At 48.8% G+C, this 25,145-nt stretch overlaps 1 protein-coding gene across 4 annotated transcripts in view; it reads right to left on the bottom strand.

Annotated features, from left to right (window-relative positions):
* Window positions 1-25,145, bottom strand: part of DCLK1 (doublecortin like kinase 1) — a 246,453-nt gene that overhangs the window by 60,481 nt on the left and 160,827 nt on the right. For 2 of the 4 annotated variants that reach the window (XM_053916496.2, XM_053916499.1), the window contains exons 5-6: window positions 20,934-21,050; window positions 11,753-11,847 (exon numbers count right to left, since the gene is read on the bottom strand). In XM_053916496.2, the coding sequence (XP_053772471.1) occupies window positions 11,753-11,847; window positions 20,934-21,050 (212 nt within the window). Of the gene's footprint in view, window positions 1-3,018; window positions 8,111-11,752; window positions 11,848-12,743; window positions 12,846-20,933; window positions 21,051-25,145 lie in introns of those variants that run through there. The other 2 variants (XM_053916498.1, XM_053916497.2) reach the window with 2 other exon arrangements.

Here is a 25,145-nt window from a genome sequence, read left to right on the forward strand (position 1 = left end):
AAGAGAGTTCCCCTGCAGGTGACGCTGACAGGACGCTGCCCTGCATCGTCCACGGCCTGGTCCCCGCTCCCACCTCGGGAGCGGCCCTGCGCCAGGCATGCCGACAAGGCTCCTGGGCCCTTCTGCATCTTCTCATTTTCAACCTGAATAGTCCCGGTTGTTGTTGTCATCGCTGTGTGACATCAACCCCCCCCCCCCCCCGGGAGTGCCCTCCTGTGGGCTCCAGTTGCCAATCTTGTTACAGCTGGTGCTCAAAACAAGTTCGACATCCCAGGTGCTCCTGGGCCGGCACAGAGCAGGCAGGACAGGAGAGCTTTCTTTCCGGGGGGGAGGGAGGGGGAGGGGGCCCTCACGTGTTTGCATTCTCTGCCCGTCGAAGTCATCTAGTGAGCAGTGTGGCTCCTTGTGTGTGCTCTGACTACCCTCAGTATCCCTGGTGCTGGCGCATTTTGGTTATTGTCTGTAAGTCTGATGGAAGGATTTCGAAAACAGTAAAGGAAAAATGTGTATGATCTAGTTCTTTAGAATTAACCCACTAAGCTGAGTCAGCCTTTTACTTACGACCAACAGCAGCTGAAGAGCCCACTTCTATTTTTGCACGCTTATGAAAGTGAAACCCATGCACTCGTCCGATTTTTCCTGAGCAGATACACGATTTTGTCGTACACAGGAGGGTAAGATTTTGTGTTTTCTTCGATCGGTTTGCTGATTCCAAGGCATCTGGGTGCACAGTACAAAATGCACAGTTATTTTAGAATTTAATGCAATTAGCGGCTCCACACGATATGGTGACATTCACAAAATGTCATCACCTCCAAGCACACGTCGTGGGAGCCAGGTGGGGAGGCTGCCGGCACCGGGACGCTTGGATGGCGCACCTCCGGGAGAGCACCGCCCTGAGTCAGAACTCACCCCCAGTGCAGCCACGTAACCGGGATCGTGGAACAGATGGGGAGCTCGCGGCCCTGCGTGAAGGGAGAGAGCTGACGGAACAGCTCTGACCACATTCTCCAAGATGTGTCTGCCGGCTGTGTGGTAAGAAGCAGTTCGTTTTAAATATGAATTGTGTAAGTAACCCCTGCCATTTGTTTCAGGGGTGTCGCTGACCTGGGGCCCACCCTGAATAAAGATCTCAGAAAGTCCTGATTAATCCCATTGACCGAACCAAGGCAGGACAATCCCACCAGATCACTTTAGCTTTGGCTGCTCAATCGTGTTCCCCTCACAGCACACATCAACTAACTTCTAAAATTCGGTGGCACACCAAAAATGCACTTTTTGCCAATGTGACAAAAATTAGGTATAATTTTGCTTTACAATAATAATAACCTACATGTTTTTGCCCCAAAGTGACTTTTTAAAAATTAAGGTGCCTGTCCTTGTATATAAGGCTTTCTGGTACCAAGAAGTAACCAATCAGATGCAACCTTATTATGTGACGTGACCAATCAGATGTAACTCTATTACATGACATATATTTACGGTTCAAGACAGGGCGTTCCCATTGGACGTCTTTTTTTTTTTTTTATCTAACAGTCTAAGGAAATAGAGGTCAGTGCCCCTGGCTAAATAGTCAGGTACTGCGTGTTTTAAAAATTCTTGCGCACACTGGTTGAAAATCGCTGGTATACAGTTATTATTTTGTCGATGTTAATTTGAAAAATTGTAAAAAAAAAAACCCGTTAAGAAATCAACCCGGTCAACTTTATAAAGGAAACTCAACCAATAAATATTTAACAGATGCAAACAGTTGTCTTACTGTTGACCTGATTTGACTCTTTCAAGGTGACCTCATGTAACAAAATAAAATCACAATCTTGGTGCACAGAGCTTGAACCCGGGGAACGGTACGCGGACATCAGAACACCACACATGTGTTGACTTGCCAATTGGGTACAGAACAGTAAGTTGGTGACGTCCACCTGCAGCGACCACTAAGGCCTCAGTATGTGAAAGACGACACAGAAAGACGACTCCTTTTTCCAAACTGCTTTGTCTGCCTTCTTCGTAGCAGGTTGAGCCTAAATAAAGTCTATGATATAAGCAATCATGTGCACAACTAAGAGTAAATGCTAAAAGATGTAAAATGTTGTCATAAAGATTTGCTCCAAGTTTTTATAACACTGAAGAACCACTATTCATGAAGTGAGGTTCCTTAGGGAAAGAGAACATGAGAACGGGAATATTGGTATTAAATCTATTTTAGCGAAACCCTGGGAGCTACGACCTCAAAACTCAACGCGTTTAGCTCCAACTTTGTGGCACCAGGAAGCCGGTCTGCAGGCCTGCGGTCAGGTCCCTGTGTTCAGGCCCCATTCTGTAAGCTCGGACCCTGAACCCTTGGTCTCGAAGGGACTGGTATGGTGGTGCAGTAGGGTGGGGGTGGGGGACAGCAAAGTGTCCGCAAATGAGTTACTCTTCACGAAGTCACAGCTCGACCACGCTGGAAGGGGCCCGGGAAGGCATCTAGCTTATTCCTACTCCGTAAAAAGGACCCCTCCTCCAACGGGGCTCACAGCCTGGGCTGAAGGGAGCCCGCCCCTCTCCCAGGCACCTGCTGTGTCCCACCTTAACTCTGTCACACCAGGGAGCCGTAAGCACATTTGGGAGTCATACATTTGTAAACGTCCTTTCCTCTGGCATCGTTATTGCTGAATGCCATTATAGATGACATTCAGGTTGTCAAGGAAATGACGAGGAGAACCAATGAAAGTAAACTGTAATTTTAAGGTTAAAATGCACCTGGTACAAACAGGAGATTTACAACCAGAATTTTGGACTTCTATAATAATTTTAACATAAAATATTTTTTTCCAATAGGCCAGTAGAATTTTATTTTCTCCCTTATACCATACTATGAATGAAGCAGATCATGGACTTTTGTTCTAAACTTAAGTTGGGCGGTCCGATATTTTATTATCATCATTATGGATTTCCTTACATATTTATTTATCTTATGTACTTATTCGGTGCTTTTGGAAGAATCTGCGTACACACGCGTACGTACACACACACGTACATTCTGCCCCCTGCACCTGCTTATTAGATGACCCTAGAAAAATGTCTTCAAACCCATAGGCAGCTCGGATTTTTCAAAACATATGTGAATGTTTCCTTTTCGACCAGTTGCCAATGGCCGGCAAACTCACCCTGAAAGCAGCCCAGAGAGGAAGGTGCGTTATTGGCTTCGGCGTCACCAGCCGAGGCAGAGCTCTTCCTCAGACAGACTTCTTATTTTGCCGTGGCTGCTGGTGCCGCTCACTTCCGACGTCCTGTGCTGCCGTCTGCAGTGACCCAGGCATCCCTCTTGGGGGCGACACCACACATACGATTTTGAAAGTGATCCTTCCCCCACACAGCCGTTTCAATCTCCAAGTCCACTTATCGAGTTCTCTGAAAGAAACTCACTGAACAACGCAGGTGGTTTTTCCCGTTTATTGTGGAGTGGTGCTAAGGCGGTGTCACAGGTTAACTTGGAGAGGAGCAACACAAGGTACAGCGTGTACAGGGGAAGCACAGCGCGAAGGCAGGGCAGGGTCACAACCGGAGGGTCGTTGGGACGGTTCATCAGTTAGCTCCGTCAGACTCTGCGGGTGGCCTCCACAGACGGATTTTTAAAACATGTTAACACCAAATCAGTGCTCTTTAGAAGAGAATACACATCCAAGCAAGTCAAACTGTAAGCGACCGTTTTATAAAAATGTGATCCAAATTTACAACATTCACGATGCATTTTGAAATAAAATGTCCTTAAAAGAAAGAAACTCAGTTCTTTGTCGTCGATGAGTATGAACTGAAAACACAGACCACAAAATAATGAACTTCGTAGTTCTTTGCCTACGGTCTTTCGGACGCCTACTACCTGGGCTTCAAAGACACTTGGTGGCCTTTTATAATACAAACACTCATGTATCACATGCATCGCTTACACTACCTTGGAATTTATCCATCATTACTAAAATGAACCATATTTTAAAGACGCTACATATCATGCACCCTTAAAATTACAGCTAGGGCCTCCGATCTCCTGTCTTTTCCACATGCTTTACAGGCACAACATCACAAATGTCTTTTTGCGGGTGGGATAACAAACCACGTCGGGCAACGGGTTTGCTGAATGAAACACAGCTCTACTTTTCACACTACGCTTCTGTGGGACATCTCGTCAAATACAGTCATCACCAACGCATCCGGTCAGAGATGCTAGTAAGGCCAGCACGGGCCCACACGGGCAGGCGTGTGTGTGCGTACGCAGTAAGTCCACTCGAGTTACATTTTCATGTGTGTGTCTGTTTACACGGACACACACACACATAGGACAAGGACAGGAAGGTCACTACTAAACACACGCAACAGTTCAGAAGAGCATTTTGAAAGAACAGACAAACCGCCTTACAGGCTATCTGGCTCTGTGGTTAGACTGCGGGTCAAGTATCGTTTGGATTCTCTCCTATTCATGTTTCAGGGGGACACCCAGCTACTCACCGATCTGTAGACCGGAATTGCACTCTGCAGGGGATACTGGTTGCCAATCGGCGCATGGATCGATACGCACACATTGGAGAAAGTCTGTGAGAGTATTCATTTTAATAATTGACTTTCAAGACAATATACATATTAATGTGTGCTCGCATTTAACAGTCAGCAAATATTGGATTTGTCTAAATTTCTATTACTTTTTATGGGTATCTAGATTTCAATTTTTAAAGGAATCAGGACTATTTGGAACTGTTTTGCCACACAAGCTCAGCAACCTACTTTCGAACCTGAACATGCCCTGACTCATTTGCCACAGGTAACAACACATGGCATGAAGGTTTTACACATAATTCCACAATAGCCAGTAACTTCTAAGGCTGGGTCACAAATACCACACTTCACTGCTGAAGGCCCAGCCACATACACAAATACAAGCACACCCACGCACACACTGAGGCCTGCAAACGCACAGAAGCACACCTGTGCAGACATACGGCCGCCCAGAGCAATTGAGCAGTCCAATAGCTACAATGCCTGGAATTACTTTTCGGAAGTATTATTCTCCATCTTTATTCGTTTGTATTAAGACATGTGGCTTTTAGACCTCCTCATTTTTAAATTTAAAAGGGAAAAAGGGCCCAATCACGTGTAAATCTTCAGTGGCCACAACCAAAACACCCCTCCGGGGTTACAGCGCGTGAGTGTGGGTTCGCAATGCTTTTAGAAAAGTCTGATTTGACTTGTTAGTATTTCGAGGAGCCGATATATAAACACAGGGGTGTGTACAGGCAGGAGGACCTGACACGTTTTAAAAGCACCCCCTCCCTCTTAACTGAGCGAAGCTAAGAAGGGATGGACCACGCGGCCTTCAGAGCCAGGCCTCTGCATGCACACGGAACTTCACACTGGATGTATCTGCATTTCTAAAATGCAGAAAGCAGGGAAATATTTATTATATCTTTTGCCATGATGTCCAAGGGGGAAAAAGGGAATGCAAATGAAAACCTGTCGAACTTTGGACTACAGCAGAGTTCCTTCAGCACGCTTAAGGGTTATCATAAGGGCGAAAATGCATGTTTTTTTGCTGGAGTTCTCTCCGGCTCAGTAGAACAATTTTAAAATTCAGTGTCTCTCTTTTTTTAAAGAATTCTGTAAGTAAGTACATTTTAACTGCCTGTAAATCATCAATTTGGTTCCACTAGTAAACTGAAAACTCCGGCTTGTTGCTAAGGGTTTTTCTTTTTCTTGCTGAAGTATAATGGAATACATTCTGCACAGAAAGAGACCTCAAAGTCTGTGAGTGGTGTGCTGTTTCAATCTCCGAGGGATTCCGGTTTCAAAAAGCACATGATATATATTGCCCCTGAACAGTCCTTTAATAAAAGTCACATGCCAAAAAGATGACATGCTGTGGACCAGCCTTCCCTTGGAGCCCCTGGATGGCAAGTTGGCCATTATATCTATGCCAATTAGTCCAAGTCCAGTTGTTTTCCTTTGCCGTGTCTAACCAAAGCCATGGACTTCATCGCCACGGGTCCTGCCCGCCACTTACCCAGAACAAATGGCATTTCCGGGACCTGTCTCAGCAGTGTTTACCCCTGATGGCGACAGTGCCGGGAAGTTGACATTATTGGAATTCAGTTTTGTTCTGGAGCATCCAGCCCCGCCGGATTTAGGTTTGCTGTTCCACTGCTTTCTCTGCATTTTGGGCCGTTCAGGCAGACGCGTCCTAATCTTTATGGACTCAACTATATTAAGTAATGCGTTTTACAGAGACGTAACTCGGGCAGACACCAGCATGGGCGCCTTCCCAGATGTTTACTGTTTCAGCTAAAACAAAGCAGCCTTTTGATCTCAGCAGGAGTCTCTGTTCCCTTCTATTGGAAACAGCCTTGACACTGAAGTCTGGGACAGGTATTATGCTGAACCGCTCTTTCAAGATGGAATGGTTCAGCTGGCGGTTCTCGAATAACCTGCCAGAGAAGTGTCTTTCTCTCCAGCAGACAGGGTAATGGGGCACTAATTATTATAAGGCGAAGTTTTCAAATGCTGTTGGATTGTCTGGACTTTTTTTTTTGCCTTCTTCTTTTGGTTGAAATATTTGACTCACTTGGAAAGTGAGAAGGTAACATATGTAAGTATAAACCAGATGGTATAATGTGATCGCTGAGCAATTTATCAAGAAGTTCAATTGCTAACATTTAAAACGGTATATGACGGCTGAATTGCTCTCCGTCTTGAATCAAATGTTTTGTTTTAAAATTCATTTTTCAAGTGAAATTTGGAAAAAACTCAAGTAAAAGCCTGCAAATGGCATCATACATTTTTAATTTTTCACCTACTGAGATACAGCAGCCTGCAGAATATCAAAACCATGCTTCCCCAGCCTTACACGGTTAGTGTTTGCACTAGTAGAACTAAGTGATCGCTAGGACGCGGCTTAAACACAACAGACCGCACCCATTCAGTTCAGTGGACACTCGGGTTTCAAAACAATTATTTCATGTTTAAGCAAAGCGAGGACTAGAAGAGCAGAATTAGTGTGTTAATATTAACAATGGGTTATAATCATAGACTTGGTTTAACACAAAAGGAGTTTTGCATATGAAAATTTCCGAAACACCAGCAAGCTCCAGGGTGTATTGGAACGGGGGTCCAGATATTCTGGGCCTGCTTTGCACAGTACCATTGAAAAGAATGTTGCTTTTCAAACTGATTTTTTGGAAGACGTCCAGGCACAGTGTTTTTCAGGCCTATGTGTAAAACAAAGTTTCCTGGCTTCAGGCTTGGCCTGTTTGAAAAACGACATGCTTGGCTGTGAGAGGAATGACATAATTTGTAGTTCTTCGTGTCAGTATTTAGTGTGAGCTATATTTAAGCTGTTTCCAATAAAAAAATTTTAAATTAAATTTGCTCGACGACAAAAACAAGGCAATTTTCTAATCCCTAACGTTAAAATATCTTCATGAGATGTCTCCTTGGCGTGGGTGGTTTTCCTCCATTCTACTAACCCACAAAATGAGAAATCGCTTTGTCTACTGACTAGGAAGGAAACAATCTACTGGAGTATTTTAACTATTTGGCAATAAAAGCACCTTTAAAAATCAGCAATCCAAATTTTAGAAAGAATTTAACTTGAAGAAAAGAATGTGTTTCGGGGCCATTGTGCTCTACTGGACCGAAACACAGAAAAACAGTATCCACACGTCTGCTCATGATTGAAACGAAAGCCCCAGCTACAGCAAAGATGAGTCCGGGGCTGCCCATCGTCAGCACGCTCTTATCTGTCACTGGGTCCACCTGCGAAGCGCCCCGGGGGCCAGGCCTCACAGGGACACCTCAGCCAGTGGGGGTTCGGGCTTCGCCAATCAAACAACAGAGGAGCTATCAAAGGAAAAACTCCTTCCAGGATTAATGTCACCAATATAAAAGGCCTGTATATTTACTTTTAAATGATTTGGGCTTCGTAACTTCAAAGTATGCAAAACTCTTTTGTGTGCCTGGTTGTTAGACGTTTGCTCAGGAAACGGGAGACCTTCCCCGTCACAAACCATACACATTGCAGCAGCCTCTTTTACACTGAGTCTCCCACTGACTCCAAACCGTCCGGAGAGGGGGCGCGGCACAGGTCCTGAAAGACGAAGGGCGCACAGATTTGTTTACTTGGCTTTCCAGGCGCCCCGTGGCTTAGGAGCTGAGCAACACTGAAGGAACACACTCGGTGTCTACCGTCACTACCCCTTTCCGCGTCGCCACAGTGGGATAAGAGGGAAGATAAGAATTGAGAAAACAGCTACATAGCCAAAAGGGTGCTTATTTTGCCTTATTGACTTGATCTGCTCGTGAGCTTTCGCTTTTATGGCCAGTGGAGTTCACAGCCCCTGAGGTCTGCCAAGGCCAACTCCGCCTCTCTGTGTCTGGGCTGTTCTTCCTTGGACATCACCCTCCCATGCTGGGTAGCAGAGGAATGTGCTCGCCTCACAAACCCATTTCTTAGGACCCCAGCTGGCATTCCGCAAATCCTGGTCCCAGAGCAGCCACTCAAGTGCCGTGTTTGCACGACGCGTAAACCCAGTGGCATCTCATTGCCTTTTCAAAGTTTATGTTGGAAAGACAGAAAGAACGCAAACTCGATCCACTCCCCTTCCTCATACTCTTCTCCAGTTCCCCACACCCTCACCTATCACCTCCGTTCCCACCCCCCACCCCTTGCTGCCTTGAGGCTCTGTTGGTCGCCAGGCAACCAGCTCAGAACCACAGGGTCTAGAATCCTGGCTTCTCTCCTGTTGGGTACCACCCACTCCTCACTGAGTGATGGGAGATTCTACAAAAGTCGGCCGTGGGGGAGGATAACTGGGAGCCTCACCCAACCTACACAGCACGTCTCCTTCCGACATATCCAAACAAGGGGACCCGGAAAAGTCCTTTCATGGAAAAGATCCTCCATGATCAGCCTCTGTGACCACTCAGCTATTTCTAGACAGCGATTGAAACAACTTTTCTATAAAAACAGGGAGGTTGCTTGGTACATCTCCACAAATACTTTTATAAAGAAAACTTGCAGGCATGCACACTTTTACTGGGTATAACTATTCTACCAAAAATAGATGACATAAAAATATGATTTTAGGGGAAGGGGAAAAGCTGATCTGATTATCATAATTAATATAAATGAAAATATAGATTTTCTTATTTGTGAAGAAAGCGATCAAATGTCTCAATAGTCCTTTAAAAAAAAACTTATGTTCCTATATTTTAAAACTAGGTAGGAAGTGTGTGTGTGTGTGTGTGTGTGTGTGTGTGTGTTTGAGGGGACAGCCAAGTAATTTTCCTGGCCATGTTGCTAGGCAACAGAGAGGGAAAAATAGAAGTAGCTACTGTTTTTCCAGTTTGCAATAAAAAGAGTTAATTTATTCGTTGAAATGTCTTCTTTTAGAACTTGCCATCTTTCTCTTATTTCGGGGTTTCCTGCACAGGCATCCAGCCAACTGTGTGAGGAGAACCTTAGCCAAACTTGAACAGGGATCAGTTTCCAGGGGGACAGGGGTCCACCTTCCCCGGGAGGGGCCGTGATGCGGCCGACTCCACACCAAGATGAAAGCGGCTGCTGCTGGAGCAGCTGGGGCGCACCCGTCCCGGACTCGGGACCTGAACGGAGGACGTTCGTTCATTCACGGCCTGCATTCAACGCCTGGGCGCCGAGCCATCTCCGAACCACCCAGCGCTCTGCCAACAACATGTGCTTAATAAATGTTTTCAGATGATGACAAATCCTTTCTTTCTCTAGAACAAATGGGATTGCTCTTCCCTCTCAGGTAGGGCGCTTGCATTGTTGCTTTAAATGGCAAAAGGAAGAATGTGTAGGACAACCATCCCCTGGAGGGGTGCTGACAACGTTCGATCTGTAAGCGTCGCCTGCGCAGCGGCCAGCCGCTGCAGGAGAGTCTCCTGCCTCAGTTGGACAAAATAATAGCGAAGCGGAGAGTGCAGTGAGCCGGGAGGGAATTCTAGCCTCGTTCTGCAAACAAAGGGGATGGTGGAGCAAAGCACTTTATGCTCCAAGTCAGAGCTCTGCACAGCCTGTGTGCGGGGAGAGGAGCTCAGGCCTGGGGCAGGGATGCTCCATCACGGGCTTTCATCTCAACCACTGAGCAGGAGCTGCATCCTGAATCTGAGCTCGGGAACTCAAAGGATAAAGAGGAATTTCTCTGCCAGGTGAGTGCAATCTCCACAGTATACGCTTCAAAAGAGAGGATGTTCCATGAAAGGGGGCCTTTCCTGGACCATGTCTAGTGGCTGTTCCCACAGAAGGAGCCCCAGCTGGGGACCAGTTACGAAAAGAGCATCGCCCAACACCCCTCCCTCCACTCGAGCACAGACATTTACTTAGGAGATTACATTACTTTGGCCGAGTCTCCCCTTGAGTAGTTTGCCAATGACTCCTGTCCTTTAAAATGCCAAGTTAGGCTGTGGCCAAGAAGCACACTGCCGTGAAGACACTGAGAGGGAACTGAAATAGAATCCCTGGGTTTCCCTCTGGAAAGAGCCCCCCGTTGCCCTTTTCTTCTTCCCACTAAGGCACAAGGGAGGTGATGCTGATCTAAGATAGCATAGCCACTGGGGCGGAGAAGCAGCTGCCAGACTTGGGCCCTGCCCAATAATCAAAACCAGCTAAGCCTGATGCCAGGAGCAAAGACAACCCCACCCCCGACCTTGGTGAGCCAGGCTCCGGAGGGGCATGGGGCCACCGCCACCCCCACTTTGGATGGTGCTGTGCACGCAGCCTCGAGAGGAAGCTCGGACAGAGGGGCGCCCGTCTCGGTTACCATTTGGATGCATGGAACTTAGAGGCCTAACGTTTTGACACTCAGGAAAAGAAGCCAAACTCAAGTCTAGTCTTTGAGGTTCGAAGCCTCCAAGGGGTCCTTCCTTCCTCGGATATGCAGCGAGCACCATCCCGAAGCCTCCCACCTGCCTGCATGCCTCCCCACCCTGCCCGGGATGCACAATGAGAGGCCTTCCTTTGCCTCCACTGTCCCTCCCCCGCCCCCTCCCTCCTCTCAGTCTGGCTTTGGTTTCAATGGAGAAGACAGCAGTGCAGGTGGTTAAGGGGACACAAACAGCAGTGCTTCCAGGCCCCTTCCTCAGCAGAGAGAAGCTAACACTGTCTCCAGGAACTGTGACTTTTGACCTCCCCGTTCCACCAACTGCTCCAGCATTCTGCCAGAAGCTAAACAGTCCGCGCAGGTAGCAATGAGGTGCTCCAGGTGAGTTTCATTCCCAAGAACACGTGGCCTGGGGACCCTGCCCTGCTCCGGTCCCGAAGCCACTCTGGAGCACCATTCTATGCCAGAGACAGACCCCCGAGCCTGGCCCACCCTCCACTGTCCTTTCCTTCCCCCTCCTTAAGACAGGCTGAGGACCAAAGGTCACAGCTCGGGGAGCTTGTCACAGCCCAGGAAGCTCACACAACTTGGGAGCTCCGGCCTTTGCGGTTCCGGACAAAAAGCGTCAGGCGCCTCGGAGTGTAGCAGCAACCGCTCACTCAGAGGCAAGGCTCAGGCAGTTCGCAGAGCAAGGGAAAGCCCTGAGGGCTAGCTAAAGAGCCAGGGCCGCCATGAGTGACCCACCATCTGTCACCTCCCACGCTCGGTCGCCTGGTTACCCTTGAGAGACAGGAGCACTAAGAGGAGAGGGCATTTCTTGGGCTCCCGGGCCACTCCACACCAACGCCCGTGCAGGGCTGAAGCAAGGAACTTGCTCAATTCCTTACCCTCTGCTTCCGCAGGCTTCCCGGGCTGGTCGGCGACGGACTGGGCGACTTGCCCGAGCGTGGAGTGGACAGCTGGCTACCAGGGGTTCCATTAACTGGAAGGACAAAGGATCACAGACAGGAGAATGTTAAAGCAGTTTTGGACAAGCCCACTTCTCTGACAGATAAGTACTTGTGGAAGCTCTAGCTACAATCCCAGACACCTTTGCATCGCAGTCCCGAGAAAAAGCTTCAGGAAATAACCTGCTTCCGAAACGCACTGTTTTGTCAACCCAGTGTTTTATGTAGCACCAGCAGGTTACCTAAAACATTTCTTTAAATGTACTTTTCACAACTTCCCTGATGAATTGATTATTGTTGCCTTTAGCTGTGCCGCTGGAGATGTGGGGAGTGTGGTCGGGGCCCTGGGGCATGTTCGATGGGATTCAGCCCTAATTCTTTATTCAGCCACCCTGTGCCACCCGTAGGAGTAAGTATTAGCTGACAAGTGGCTTGCCCAGCGACTTGTTAAACTGATCCCTGTCATTTCATAGGTAACAACTCACTTCTAGAAGTTCCTGCTGTCACTTCCACCCTACATATCTCTCTTCCACCTCAACTCTTTCAGGCCCTGCCTTTCACAGGACAAAGTAATCAGCAGGCTGAAATGCATCTACCACTGTTGAGAAATAAAAGCTGCTTTCTGATAGGTTTAACTCACCGGAATTTTACCCGATTGATAAGACTTTTCTACAACATGATCACTGACCTGAATCAAAGCCACAGAACCTAAGTAAGCAATTATTTTCTCTGAGTAACATCACAAAACACTTAAAGATATCACGTGATAAAGCTCCATAAGGTCACCATTATTTCACCCATAAAAACGACAACATTTTTACACGTTTCACTCCCACAGCCGGTGAAGCAGAATTGCCGTGAGACACACACATTCGCGAGGGTGCATAATAACTCCTGCCCCAAAGGGAGGGCAGGAATGCACTGAACTTACCTTCTATGAGCTCTAACATGGACACAGTCTCAGGGCTGGACCTGACAATAGCAAGAGGCGAGTCCCTTCTCAGCTCTAAGCCGAGCACCCGCGGAAGTGGGGCGCGCGGGGATTAGTCAGGGACCACTCAGGCTGCTCCTGAGCTGGCGGAAAGAGAAGCAGGGCTCATCAGCAGATGCCTTGTCTGCGTAAGGCTGACGTCTTCCCAGCAGCAGTGGGAGGTGCGGGTTCTGTCTCAGGCTACATCAAAGGTGTCCGTTAAGCCTCATGCCAACGTGGGAGCCCCCAGGGCCCCCTCCCCACTCCACTGACACCCGGAAGCCCGAGCCCTTTTCCAGGACTTTGCACTGAATCATAACCCAGTGCCTCTGGGGGGCGAGAGACCCACTGATGCACTGGAGACTCCAAATGACAGGAACTCCTGTAAAGCCTGGTGACTGCAGGCACTACAGACATCCTTACAAAACCCAGGGCTAAGGGATGATGCTTACGGATTTTTCAACACAGGGGGTGCACAGAATCTCCGGGCACACGAAAGCAGGAATCTCTTTGTTCTGTCCTCTGCAAGATCTTTTAAAAACGGCCCACGCTGCACTAATTTGTTGTTTTGCCTTTGAAATGCATTTGGTGATTCAAAAAAAACCACCACACTTTTTTTGTTGTTGTTTTTTCATTGGGCAGCTGGCAGTAGGAAGCACCAAGCATGCTTTACTTTGCTTGCTCCCTGTCTGTCCGGAGCTTGGGCTTAGTCTTTGCCTGGGCTTCCCAGCCAGCTGCCTCTCGGCGGGCAGGGCCGGGCTCAGAGACAGGCGGGGACCAAAGAGCTGTGGGCAAGGGGCACGGACCCCAACTCACAAACCGATAAGCAAGAGATCCCTAGGAACCGACTGAGAGACAGATTTTATGAAGATAACGTTTTCTTTGCCCACTTCTCCGTATCTTTTCATCACACCTACAGGCAACACAGCCTGGGGAAATAATGAGCAAAGGGAGAAGCTAACACAGCAGCATCATTTCTAAATTTTGGGACTCTAATCTTATCAAGCCAGTGGGGAAGGGCGGATAAAAAAGAAAGTGGATTCCTAGGAAAACAGTCTTAGAAATACCGTGCTTAAAAAAGCAAAATAAAACAACAAAAAGCTTGCTTTTAGTAAGTATTCATTCTGTGTGCATCTCAGTTTATTGAAGAACCTATTTTTTACCCTGGCTTGTGTGGCTCAGTGGATACCAGTCTGCAAACCAAAGGGTCGCTGGTTCGATTCCCAGTCAGGGCACTTGCCTGGGTTGCGGGCCAGGTCCCAGTAGGGGGCGTGCAGGAGGCAACCACACATTGATATTTCTCTCCCTCTCTTTCTCCCTCCCTTCCTCTCTCTCTAAAAATAAATTATTTTAAAAAGAGCTTATTTTCTGTGGAGCAGTTAATGCACTTAAACCGTGTGTATGTGTGTACATATATCCCTCACGTGCATGATCTCATTTAACTCTCACAATGGCTCTGTAAGGTAGGCAGTATCGTTTTACAGATGGGGAAACTGAGTCAGAAAGTGATAAGCAACGGGACCAGCCCAGGAAGGGTAGAGCCCAAAATCTTACCTCACACTCCAGAAACACCCCTTCCTGGCCCCGTGCAATTGGACCACAACCAAGCGAGCCCTGCCTTCTCCAGCCCTTTCCTAGTCTGTCACTCATTTTTGTGGATTAGCAACCGTTCCTTAAATGTCCTTTCCCGCCTTCATGCTTCACCTCGCACCGTGTCCTCAGGGTCCTCCCGGCCCGTCTCATCACCTCGAGATGCTGCGCTTCCCGGGGTGCAGGTCCTCTTCTCTTGGCAGCTCCCTGACCCCGTGGATGAGGTTGAACCCCCCTTCCTCTGGGCGGCCGTCACGCAACACTCTCTATTACAAACGCTACCAACTTCGTCTCCCAACTGGAAATCAGGAGCTGCGGCTTAACTGTCTCTGTACCTTTGGGGACTAACAGATGCCCGGAACACCTCAGACACTCGGGCGGTATTTCTCTGATTCACCTGGGGCGTGAACGGGGAAGAGTTTACAATGCGCCTGGAGGAGGTGGGTCAAGAGAATGCGTCCAAGTTTTGGAGAGCGTCTTTGGAGATACTCACCTGCCGAGGGTGAGCCTGGGGGAGTCGCGGAGCGCAGGGAGAGAGAAGAGAAGGAGGACTGGGCTTTCAATGGAGCAGGAAACAAAAATGCTAAAAACACATGGCAGGAATCCTCAGCCCTCTTGACTTTCTTGGTGCATCTTGTTTTCTACAATTTCCTTGAAACCCCAAAGCAGAAAAAATCCTCCAGAGAATGGGCGAGGCTGCAATCTCTCCACTGAAGGAGAAGGCTGAGCGAAAAATGAATAGCCAGCAATCTGCCTTGGAAGGCACTGGATAGAAATTAAAAAGCGGACACATCAGACTAGTAAGCTCGTTAAAATTCCCTTTGCTTCCCCAGCTTTGGTTCTTGTGTTATCTGCATATGTTGCCTAAGATATTTTTGTGTAAAAAAGTAAAGTTCGAATGTGGTCAATAAAAAGACTTCAGGATTTCCAGAGTCACACATATGTGCATTTTCAACCTGGGGAGGGCAGGATGGCTGTGGGAGAAGGTCGTACACAGAGGCGCCCCGCTTCTGCTCGGGCACACGTTCACCCTCGCACCCCCAGCTCCCAGCACCGCCAGCGGAGGGCAGTTCTCTGTGCACAGTGAACGCACGAGTGGCTGCTGCCGGCAGCATCTGTGCCTGAGACCGTGGACCTCGGAGAGCAAGGAAGTCCACACACTCAGGCTGGATGCTGGGTGCAAGGCGCCCGTCGGGGCTCGGCTGTGTTTACCACGGCTTCTGGGGAGAGATTCTAAGCGGAAGGCGCCTTCTATCACAAGCAGTTGGCCACCCATCTAAGTGGGAATAAAAACTCCAAAACAAACAAACAAAACCCCTCCAAAGATCCAAAAAGTAGTCAAAATTCTGAAATCTGCACGTTTTAAGGAGGACTGCAGCGATGAAAATTCAAGATAGATAAACACGGTTTTCCTATATTTTTAACATTAAAAAAACAATATAAAGCAAACCGAACTTTATATGTTCTTATTTAGAGCAAAGTAGTGCATATTGTACTCTTATTTTGGAGACACTGTGTTATAAATTGTTTGTACAGGTTTTTTAAAAATGTAAAAGAATTTCACTTTTAAATTATACATTTTATGAGACATCTGTGTTCCAAAGAAAAAACACACATGAATAAAGATGAAGCCCACATGAAACACTCCTTACAATGTTCTTATATAGTCTTGCTTCTCTCAAGAAGCAGCTAAGACCACTCCCCTCTCTTCATGATGCCACATTCCCTGTCCCCGCACAGCCATCTGGGGGCTCGTTAGTTTTTGTGTGTGGCATTAAGGCTCCTGGTTTCTCTTTTCTTCCAGCTCCAGTTGCCTCCTCTGGGCTCTCTCTGTTCCGGAGACTAATAACCATTCAACAGGTGTGTGAGTTTGTAATCTGTAAATCATTCCGGGGCTCGCCCTGTGTGCCTCTGGGGAGCAGAGCCTGCCCCTTCATCTGCACATTGTTAGCACCTAGCAAGTCTGACGCTGGCCGACCTGTGCTTGGTGTTTCCGAGTGTGTCAATGAACTCCTCACGTTCATAAATCAGCTCTAACTTCCTTCTGTCCCAAGAAGAGGAATGGGCAAGGGACAAAGAGATTTATAGCAGGTTCTCATTCGCGCTCTAAGACGGTCTCATAAAGGAAACATTCTGCCTAGCGCTGGCTGACACACGTCAGGCAGGGGGGTGAATCCTTTCACCCCATCGATGCTAGTGCCCGGGACTAGTTCTTAGGCTTCCGTGGCCAAGTGTTGTGATGTTGTAAACCGTGATCTCCAGCCAGGCGCTGTGCTAGCTACTTCCTGGGGATCAGACCCGTAATAAGCAGAGGTGAAGGCAAGGGGTCAGGACTGTCAGCCGTGTGCCTGGAGCCCCACGAGCCCGTGGTGCCAGCCCTGAGGTGCCCCTGTGGACTCTATAACTCTGGGCCAACCTGTCCCCCAGGCCTGCCTCTGCTTCCCCATCTCTAAAAACAAGCTGTGTGATCTTGTGACAAATGGTAATGTTGTTGGGAGATTGCTGGGAGAATCCAAAAAGATCAAAGATAAAAGCCCACGGAAGCTCTGAGGTGTCACGGAAATGTAAGGTGACATTGTCAAATAACAGCACAGCATGAACGCTGGGCACATCTTGACTTTACCCTGCGCTCCGCTCTCCGCATCGTGTAGGAAGATGGTGCTGGAAGTGGACACTGAAAAGCGGAAGCAGAAATGACTGCAAACTCGAAGTCAGCATTTTAGGAGGGAAAACGAAGACTCTTTGTTCTTAAAGAGTCAGGGCCGTAGTGGTAGTGGGGGTTCGGGGCAGCGTCTGCGCTTAAGAATCTAACGTGTATGGTGACCTGACTCACGTTCCCGTGTTTATGGCTCCTGGAAAATGCCAGACAGGCTACTGTTTAAATGTTGACGCAGTCAAAGTAGGGAGAACCCACTGCTCCTCCCCACTGGGTCACGAGCCATGCTGAGCACAGAGAGGAGTCCTCGCTAGCTCGGTGGACGGGGCCCTGGCGGGGGCCCCCCAGACTTCCAGCAGCCACGCCAGCCCAGGAAAGACGCAGACACAACACTGGACTTCCTCAACCCTGGACATAGGCCCCCGGAAAGGAAGCGGTCTTGGGGTCGTCGCATAACCCATGTCTTCGGACTGGTACTGCTGCTCTGAATTGTTGTGGAACCATCCGGAGGAAGGTGGCAAGGTTTGGTAGCAAGTCAGAACCAAGAGACGGCCATCGCACGGCGTAAACACCAGGACAGGCTTGTAGGGCATATCTTCTAGATCAAAATGCAAGACGCTGAAAATTTCATCTGCATGAGAGTCACATGACGCAAACGTGATCCGGCCGCTGGATGAGTTTTGACCTAGCAGCTGGGGATGCCTTGAACCAAGTGCAACCTTATCAAGAACATGCTGATTCGGAGTCCACTCTCTTTACGGAAATAATCGCCTGGCCTGGCGTCCCCACCACAGTCCCAGGTGAGTGCCGGTCAAACCGACCAGCGTAACCAAGTTCAACTCCAGCGAAGGGTTGAAAAAGGCTTCAGGAAAACGGTAGAAAATAGAAATGCTTGTTTGAAGCAATCTTTTGATTTTTAGGTAATGTGACTTATCCATTTTAAACTTCTAAAAAGCAATAGTTCCAAATGTTGGCAGGAAGAAATGCAAATGCATTTAATACATTTGCCGATCTGCTTTTTTTCTGAGTTTCCAAAATTACTTCTGGTAAATGATACATTCATCTATATTTATAAGATTATAATTAAATAGACTATATTTATGAGACTTATGCAATCTTAGAGATGCCAAATAGTGACTATGTTACCAGTTAATTTTAAAGTGAAATAATTTTCTGTATTCATTTTTAAATTTTTTAACATTAGATTCATGATTCTTTCTATTTTAACTCAAGTTTTAGATTCTTTTTTGGAGAAAAACAGGCTCTTTACTACTTACAAGGTAATTTTTGAGTTGCAAAACTTCTCTCTCCCTGTTCCCCTCCTGTATCCCCGCCCCCGCCCCCCCCCCACCCCCACCCGGGTTCGATACTGGCCGCGGCACTCAGACAGGCTGAAACGGGAGGCGCTGTTCTTGCAGCCACGCGGAAACCTCAGCAGGGACAGTAACGGCCCCAGGTCTCCGGGTGCCGTTCCCTGACCCGGCACAGTAAACAGTAACCTGACCGTGTGCCTCCCTCCCTTGACTGGCAGGGACAGAAAGAAAGAAGACTTCCACCCCAATGCGGCAGCATCTAACTGCCTACGGCTCTTTGTAAAAAAACCTGTTAAAAACAATGACAAAAACTTAATAGCCAGAGTGCATACCGAGTCTCTTGAATCCTCTATCCCGGAAAAGACACAATGTGGCTAGTCGCTCACTACCAGAGGTTTCACCCCTCACCCACCGCACCTGCTATTTTAAAATCCATGGCATAGACGGAGACAAAGAAGAGCAGAATGATTAAGGAAAACCTGTCAGTGTCAGGGCTCGTTTGGGTTAGGAACTGAATTACTGTTGATGACTTTTAGTCGCATTGATAATGTTTCTGTTAACATGGGCCTTCTGGCTCCCTCACATCCATCCCTCTGTGACTGTACCAAACAGCCAGGGTTTCAGGGCAACAGGCTGTCTGAGCTCCTGACCTCCATCTCTCTTACTGCCCCGGGGGAGTTCATCCTACAGCCCAGGTGTGCTCGGAGAAAACAGGAATGTTCTTTGACCAAGGCTGAACATCCTCCAAAGAGCTCTGCTTTTACCTGTCAGCTGGTCAATGAACAAGCCGCAGCTACGGGCACCTGGTGATCAGCGGCTTCATCACAACAATGCGCCCGCTCATGCATCACATCTCGCGCAGAGTTTTTTGATGAAACATCAAATCATCCAGGTGACTCAGCCCCCTTACAGCCCAGATTTGGTGCCCTACGACTTCTGGATTTTCCCAAAACTAAAATCACCTTTGAAAGGGGAAGAGATTTCCGACTGTCCATGAGATTCAGGGAAATACGATGGGGCAGCTGATGGCGACTGGGAGAACTGTGTGAGGTCCCAAGGTGCCTCCTTTGAAGGGGACTGAGGCGTCATTGCCCTGTTTATAATGCTCCCAGAAGATATCTTGTATTTTCTTCAGTAAATGTCCCCACTTTTCATATTACGTGGCTGGACACCTTCTGGACAGTCGTTGTGGGCCATAGACTACCTGACCAGAATCACCTGGAACACTTGCTAAAGCACAGCTTTCTGGCCTCAGCAAGAAGCAACGGGCGTGGAGGACAAACCTGCCGAGTCACCGAGTGACATTCATGCCTGGTGAGTCACATCCCCTTACCGGTTAGCAAAGTCTCACTTCAGAGTTCAGCCCGTGGGCACTGTTCCATTCGGGGGGGAGCTCTCTGCCACCCTTAAACTAGGGGGGTGACGTGCCGCGTCGCAAGTGCCAGGCGTGTTCTGAGACTTAGTCCTGGGCTGTTGGGACGTAGGCCGCGCTGTGAGAAGGGGCAGTGGGAGGCCATTGCTGCCACACTTAGAGTGGGCATCCGAGAAGAAGGGGGTCTTTGGGGACTGTCTAGGGGCTCAGCGGAGCCCCGGGGAGAAGGCCACCCTGAGAGAGGGTGGTCTGCATGCTCTGGGGCCCAGCCTGCTAACTTCCTTCCTCCGGGCTCACTGTGGGGGTTTCGGAGTCACTTCCTGTTAGGAAACATAGATGACAGCGCTCACAGCTCTAAACACGAAGACTAAGCCGAGCACCAGAGGCGGAGCCAGAGGCCAGCCTGGTGGCCTCCCCCTCCTCCCGGGAGAACACCCCCATCCCTTGTCCCATCCCTCCAGACCCCCCGTGCTGTTCAGGCCCCTCGGCCTCTGCACAGGCCCTCAAGGCCCTTGTTCCTAAGAGCCTCACCATCCTCATGAAATCAGGGGACAATCGCCCAGATGTAAATATCATCTAATGACACCCACTGCACAGTTAGATCGTTTAGTAAATAATTAACAGCGAAATGGCCCTTACACCCCAGTCCAAAACCCCCACAAAGACAAGAACGAAAACGACCCGACTCACTCATGTCCACGTCAAGACCAGGGAAGGAAAAGGCGGGCCTGAGGCGGTCATCTTGTGCGCACACGACCCCTGGACACTAGCGCTGGAGCCCCTGACAGCACGCAGGCCAAGTCCCAGCGGCTGTCCCTGCCCAGGGCCTCCTTGTTCTCACTGCCCCCCTGCCACAGCCTCAGGGCACCAGCCCTCAACAGAGGGGCAGCGATACCTTCCCTGACTCCTCCTAAGCCGGCCCCACACGCAACAGACATGCTTTAACCGAGACCCCTGGTGTGTGTGTGGCGGAGGGCAGGGAGGCTCAGTGTGAACCGTTAGTTTCTGTACTAGACATTAATATTGCGCAAACCTGAGTGTCCTGAGTCGCCACGAAGTGAGTTTTCCGAGCTCGAAGGTTTGTCTTACAGCCAACGTGTCCGCCCTGGGGCCACACTACCTTGTTCCAAAATTACCACTTGGAGCGGCCGCTGTCCAGACCTCCGCCAGTCCTGCATCCCCAGCGCAGCGCGTCCCTCCCAGCCCCCTGGTGGCCTTACCTGAGCTGGTGGATGCCGGCGACTTGCTGCGCCGGGACGGCCCCGGGCTCTTGGCGGCGCCCCTGCGGGACGACGAAGCTATTTTGGTGTAAGAAGTGGACTTCACGACGCGACATTCTGCGGAGAGAACACAAGCGCGTGTCACTGCGGGCCATGGCACTCACCCTGGACTGACGTGCACAGTGAAGCTGGACATTCGAGGACACGGCCGCCCTCTGGCACACCTGCTCCACCAAGAGGCCCGGGAAACGGGAGAAAAGGCATCTCGCACACCAACGCTCCACGCCTTCTAGCCCTCCTTCTTTCCAGTGATGCTTTGGACAGACTGAGCGTTCCGTAGGCTAGTAAAGAAGGGGTTCTTCTCCACGCACCCCTCAACTGACTTGTGTCCATGTGTGTCTTTGGGGATAAAATGTGCTCTCTCCCAAGAAAAACATTAGGCGAAAGGTCAGCCACAGAAACCAAGGTAGGAAGTGGTGGGACATCCCACCCCTTAGGAAAGATTCCACCGCCCCAAGTTCTCTGTTGGTGGGAGCCCTCGCAGGAGAGCTGTGGTCTTCGCCGTGGGCGGGAGAGGACAGCTTTCGCTCAGAAGAGGGAAAACCGGCGAAGACCAGGCCTTACCCGGCCCCTAGGGCCCCGAGGGAGCCTGGCAACCACGAGACTGTGTCTGTTAAATGATTTTCAGTCTGAGGCTCAGAAACAACTTTGCCTTCATTTGCTTCAAATCCTTAGTGTTTGCGTTCATTCGATTCAAATCCTTAGTGTTTGCGTTCATTCGATTCAAATCCTTAGTGTTTGCGTTCATTCGATTCAAATCCTTAGTGTTTGCGTTCATTCGCTTCAAATCCTTAGTGTTTGCGTTCATTCGATTCAACACCAAACATCTTAAATAGCAAAGAGCTTTTTGTTTCCCTCCCAGTGAGCTGCTCTGACCAATGAAGATGTACAAACCCACACCCCTTATTCTTGGGGAGCCATTTTTAATAAATAAAAATAACTTTATGCCGTAATGATAATTAACATTCCCTGTGTAGAAAAGTATAAAGAATATTAAAAAAACACTGAGTGATACATTTTTTTGGAGGGTGGTATACAAACCTAAATTGTTTTCCTGCTCATTTATGTAATTAAACAATGTTGAGACTCGTTTGCACGTGTCTGTCTGTTCCCAGCTCTTCTTCGCGCCACAGTACATGGTGAGCATTTTCAGTCTTTCACTTAACGGGGAGGAGGAGGAGGAGGAAGGGACTGAGAGTGGCCAGGCCTCGGAAACAGCTACTTGGGGCCACTGTTGGCTGTTTTGGCCCAGCCAGGTGGCCCTGCAAGAGACCCCCATTTCTTTAAAAAAGAAAAGAAAATCTACACAATGGACACAGCAGAAATTGAAAGACAGAAGAAAGCAAGACACTAATTAACATCAGAAGATATGATCCAAATCACAAGCACCATTCACAGGGGACGATGGCCCCCGAGGGTGTAACTGCAGAGGTTTTAATTCACAAAACGCGTCTTTGGAACAGTGAAGAGGACATCTAGCTAGCCAGGGGCTCAGTTCACACATGCGTTTGGCGTTGTCCTAGCCTTTGGCCATGGCCTGGACTCTTGGAAGGACATTAGCAGCCAGACAGGGCTGCTGGTGAGTGGGAGAGCTTCCAACCGAACTAGTATCACGCGTCCTCTGTGCACGGAGCACCGGGCGCTGCAGGCCCGCGGGGACCAAGCCACGTTTGGAAACTGGAAACACTCGCCACCCGGCCTTGTCTGCCTTTCGGTTCACGGGCCTCGTGTTTGAAAATGTGGGCTTACGACACAAACCACTCTAAGTGGTACTGTGTTTTTTCGTTTTAAATCAAATTGAGGGCTGCAATGAGGGCAGGGTGACCAGGACTTTCTGTCCTAGGTCATGAGTGTTGAGAGTCACATAAATTTAAAGTAAAAATTTTAAAGGCTCAGCATCTAGTTAGCAAGAATGAATAGTTGAAATAGAAAGTTTCCAGATGGTGCACACTGGTAACAACACCCGTCTGTGAGCCACGACAGGAACTAGAACGCTGGTTTCAGGGTTGGTCGCATGCTGTTTGCCACCGGTGCCGGAATTGCTGGCTGTGGCCCCAACTACCAACAGGGCCTGGGATCAGCATGATATTGTGGGGCCAATCCAGCCACGCTAGGCTGACATCTTTCCAGCTACCAGAAAGAAATGAGGTATTTTAGTTAGGCAGCTCTGTCTTAGAGCAAATGTAGGCATTTCACTTAATTTTTTTAATTTTTTTTATTGTTGTTCAATTACAGTTGTCCTCATTTCCCCCCATTACTCTCCCCTGCCCTGCCCACCCCCCTCTTCCCCGTTGTCCATGCCCAAGGGTCCTTCATACTTGTTCCTCTGCTTGCCCCTTCCACCTCTTTCCCCATTATCCCCTCTCTCCCCTCCTCTCTGGTCACTGTCAGTTTGTTCTTTATTTCCATGCCTCTGGTTCTACTTTGCTGGCTTGTTTGTTTTGTTGATTAGGTTCCTCTTATAGGTGAGATCATATGGTATTTGTCTTTCACTGCCTGGCTTATTTCACTTAGCATAATTTTTGAAGAACTGAAAAAAACTTGTGGGCTCACGCCATGCTTCTATAGCTTCGCTTGAATTTAGCTCTCACTGTATTATTCATCTGCCAAAAGTATTCACGTACTAGTTGGCCTCCACACCCCTGCTCCACGGGTCCTAGCTAGTACCTGGCATAGTAAAAAGCAGGTAATAGCTGTTTAGTCAATGTTGGTCTGATTGCTATCAATCCTGTAACCACTTGTATGAACTGCTCTTACTATGCACGGAACTAATCCAACGTCTCATTTTACAGATGAGGAAACTGAGTTTCGGAAAGACAAATAACTTGCATCAGAACCTAGGTCTCTGGATGGGCGGCCCCCTCCCCATCCCGGTGTCCGACACTGTGGCCTCAGCGAGCTGTTCCATTGCCCCTAAAGTCTAAACAGTTTCTGTCCGTGCCCATGGTCAGGGGCAAGCGGACACGTGGGTGAACAGCGAGGAGGATGGCAAATAACTGCTTCTCTTACCAACACAAATTAAAAATTTAACGTACGAAGGCTACAAGTCTATCAAGATGTCTACTGCATCAGAAGAAGGAAACAATGAGCTCTCAGAGGCTCATCCCAGACGTTTAGTGAAGTAGAGGCTTGAGGGACCACGGGGTCTGAAAGATCGTCACCAACATCACAAACGTGGTACCAGTTGCCCTCCGGGTCGGGTGGGCCTTCAAGAGTTAAGGGGGGAAGAGAACAACTCTGAAAGGCTGAATAATAGAAACCGAAACAAAACAATTGTAGTGACTGCTTTTGCCCCCAAGGAGAAAAATAAAACCAGCTGAAGAAAAGTGCAGCCCCAAGTCATAAATGAGAAAAAAAAATACAAAAGACTGCAACCATCTTTCCAACTGAAGTTTAGATTTTAACCGCAGAATCAATTCAAGTAGGAGTGGTATTTTATACCAGAGGAACACGCAGGGAAGAAGGACAGATGTTTAATTACTTTAGAGAGAACGCCAAAATCTCTGCGAGCTTAGACCCACGCACTAGCAACATCGCAAATAAGGGCCTCCGAGGCCAGTGGGGTAGAAAGCCAGGTATGTTCTCCCCAAGTTCATCTTCACAGCCTCCAGCGGGGAGGAAGCAGCCACCTCCACTCTCCCTCCCTCTCCCGAGGGGGCGTTTGCCTTCAGGGGACCATCGCTCCGTTCTGACACCTTTGGCACCCCATTTGCTCAAGGGGACTGCACTTCCTCCGTCCCCTGGAAGATTCCGGATGCAGACACTCGTTAGAAGTTGACACTGAAGGGCTGTGAGTGCGGCACCTGGAGGACGCGGCAGGATGGTAATTGCTCTTGCTACTCAAGACCGCAGCCTGCCCAACGTGCAGAAAATCAGATCCAACGCAGTAATTGGGACTCCGGGGACTGGCTCTCCCACAGCGAGCGAGCAAGGCTTGGCTCAGTCTGACTCAGAAAGTCCCATATTCATAGCTGTGGAAGAGGAGTATCACTCTCCCTATCGAGTCTACTAAGAGCTGCTTTACAGATGTTCTGGGGATTGGTCAGAGAGAAGTTAAAACAGTCCCCACCTCCCCCCAGGACCAGACTTTAGAAACTGGTGCTCTGCCATGGACAGATGTAGGGAGACAACCCAGATGTGATGCTCCCCGGC

Source organism: Desmodus rotundus, chromosome 13 (assembly GCF_022682495.2).
Source record: "Desmodus rotundus isolate HL8 chromosome 13, HLdesRot8A.1, whole genome shotgun sequence".
In the NCBI taxonomy this organism is placed as follows: domain Eukaryota; kingdom Metazoa; phylum Chordata; class Mammalia; order Chiroptera; family Phyllostomidae; genus Desmodus; species Desmodus rotundus.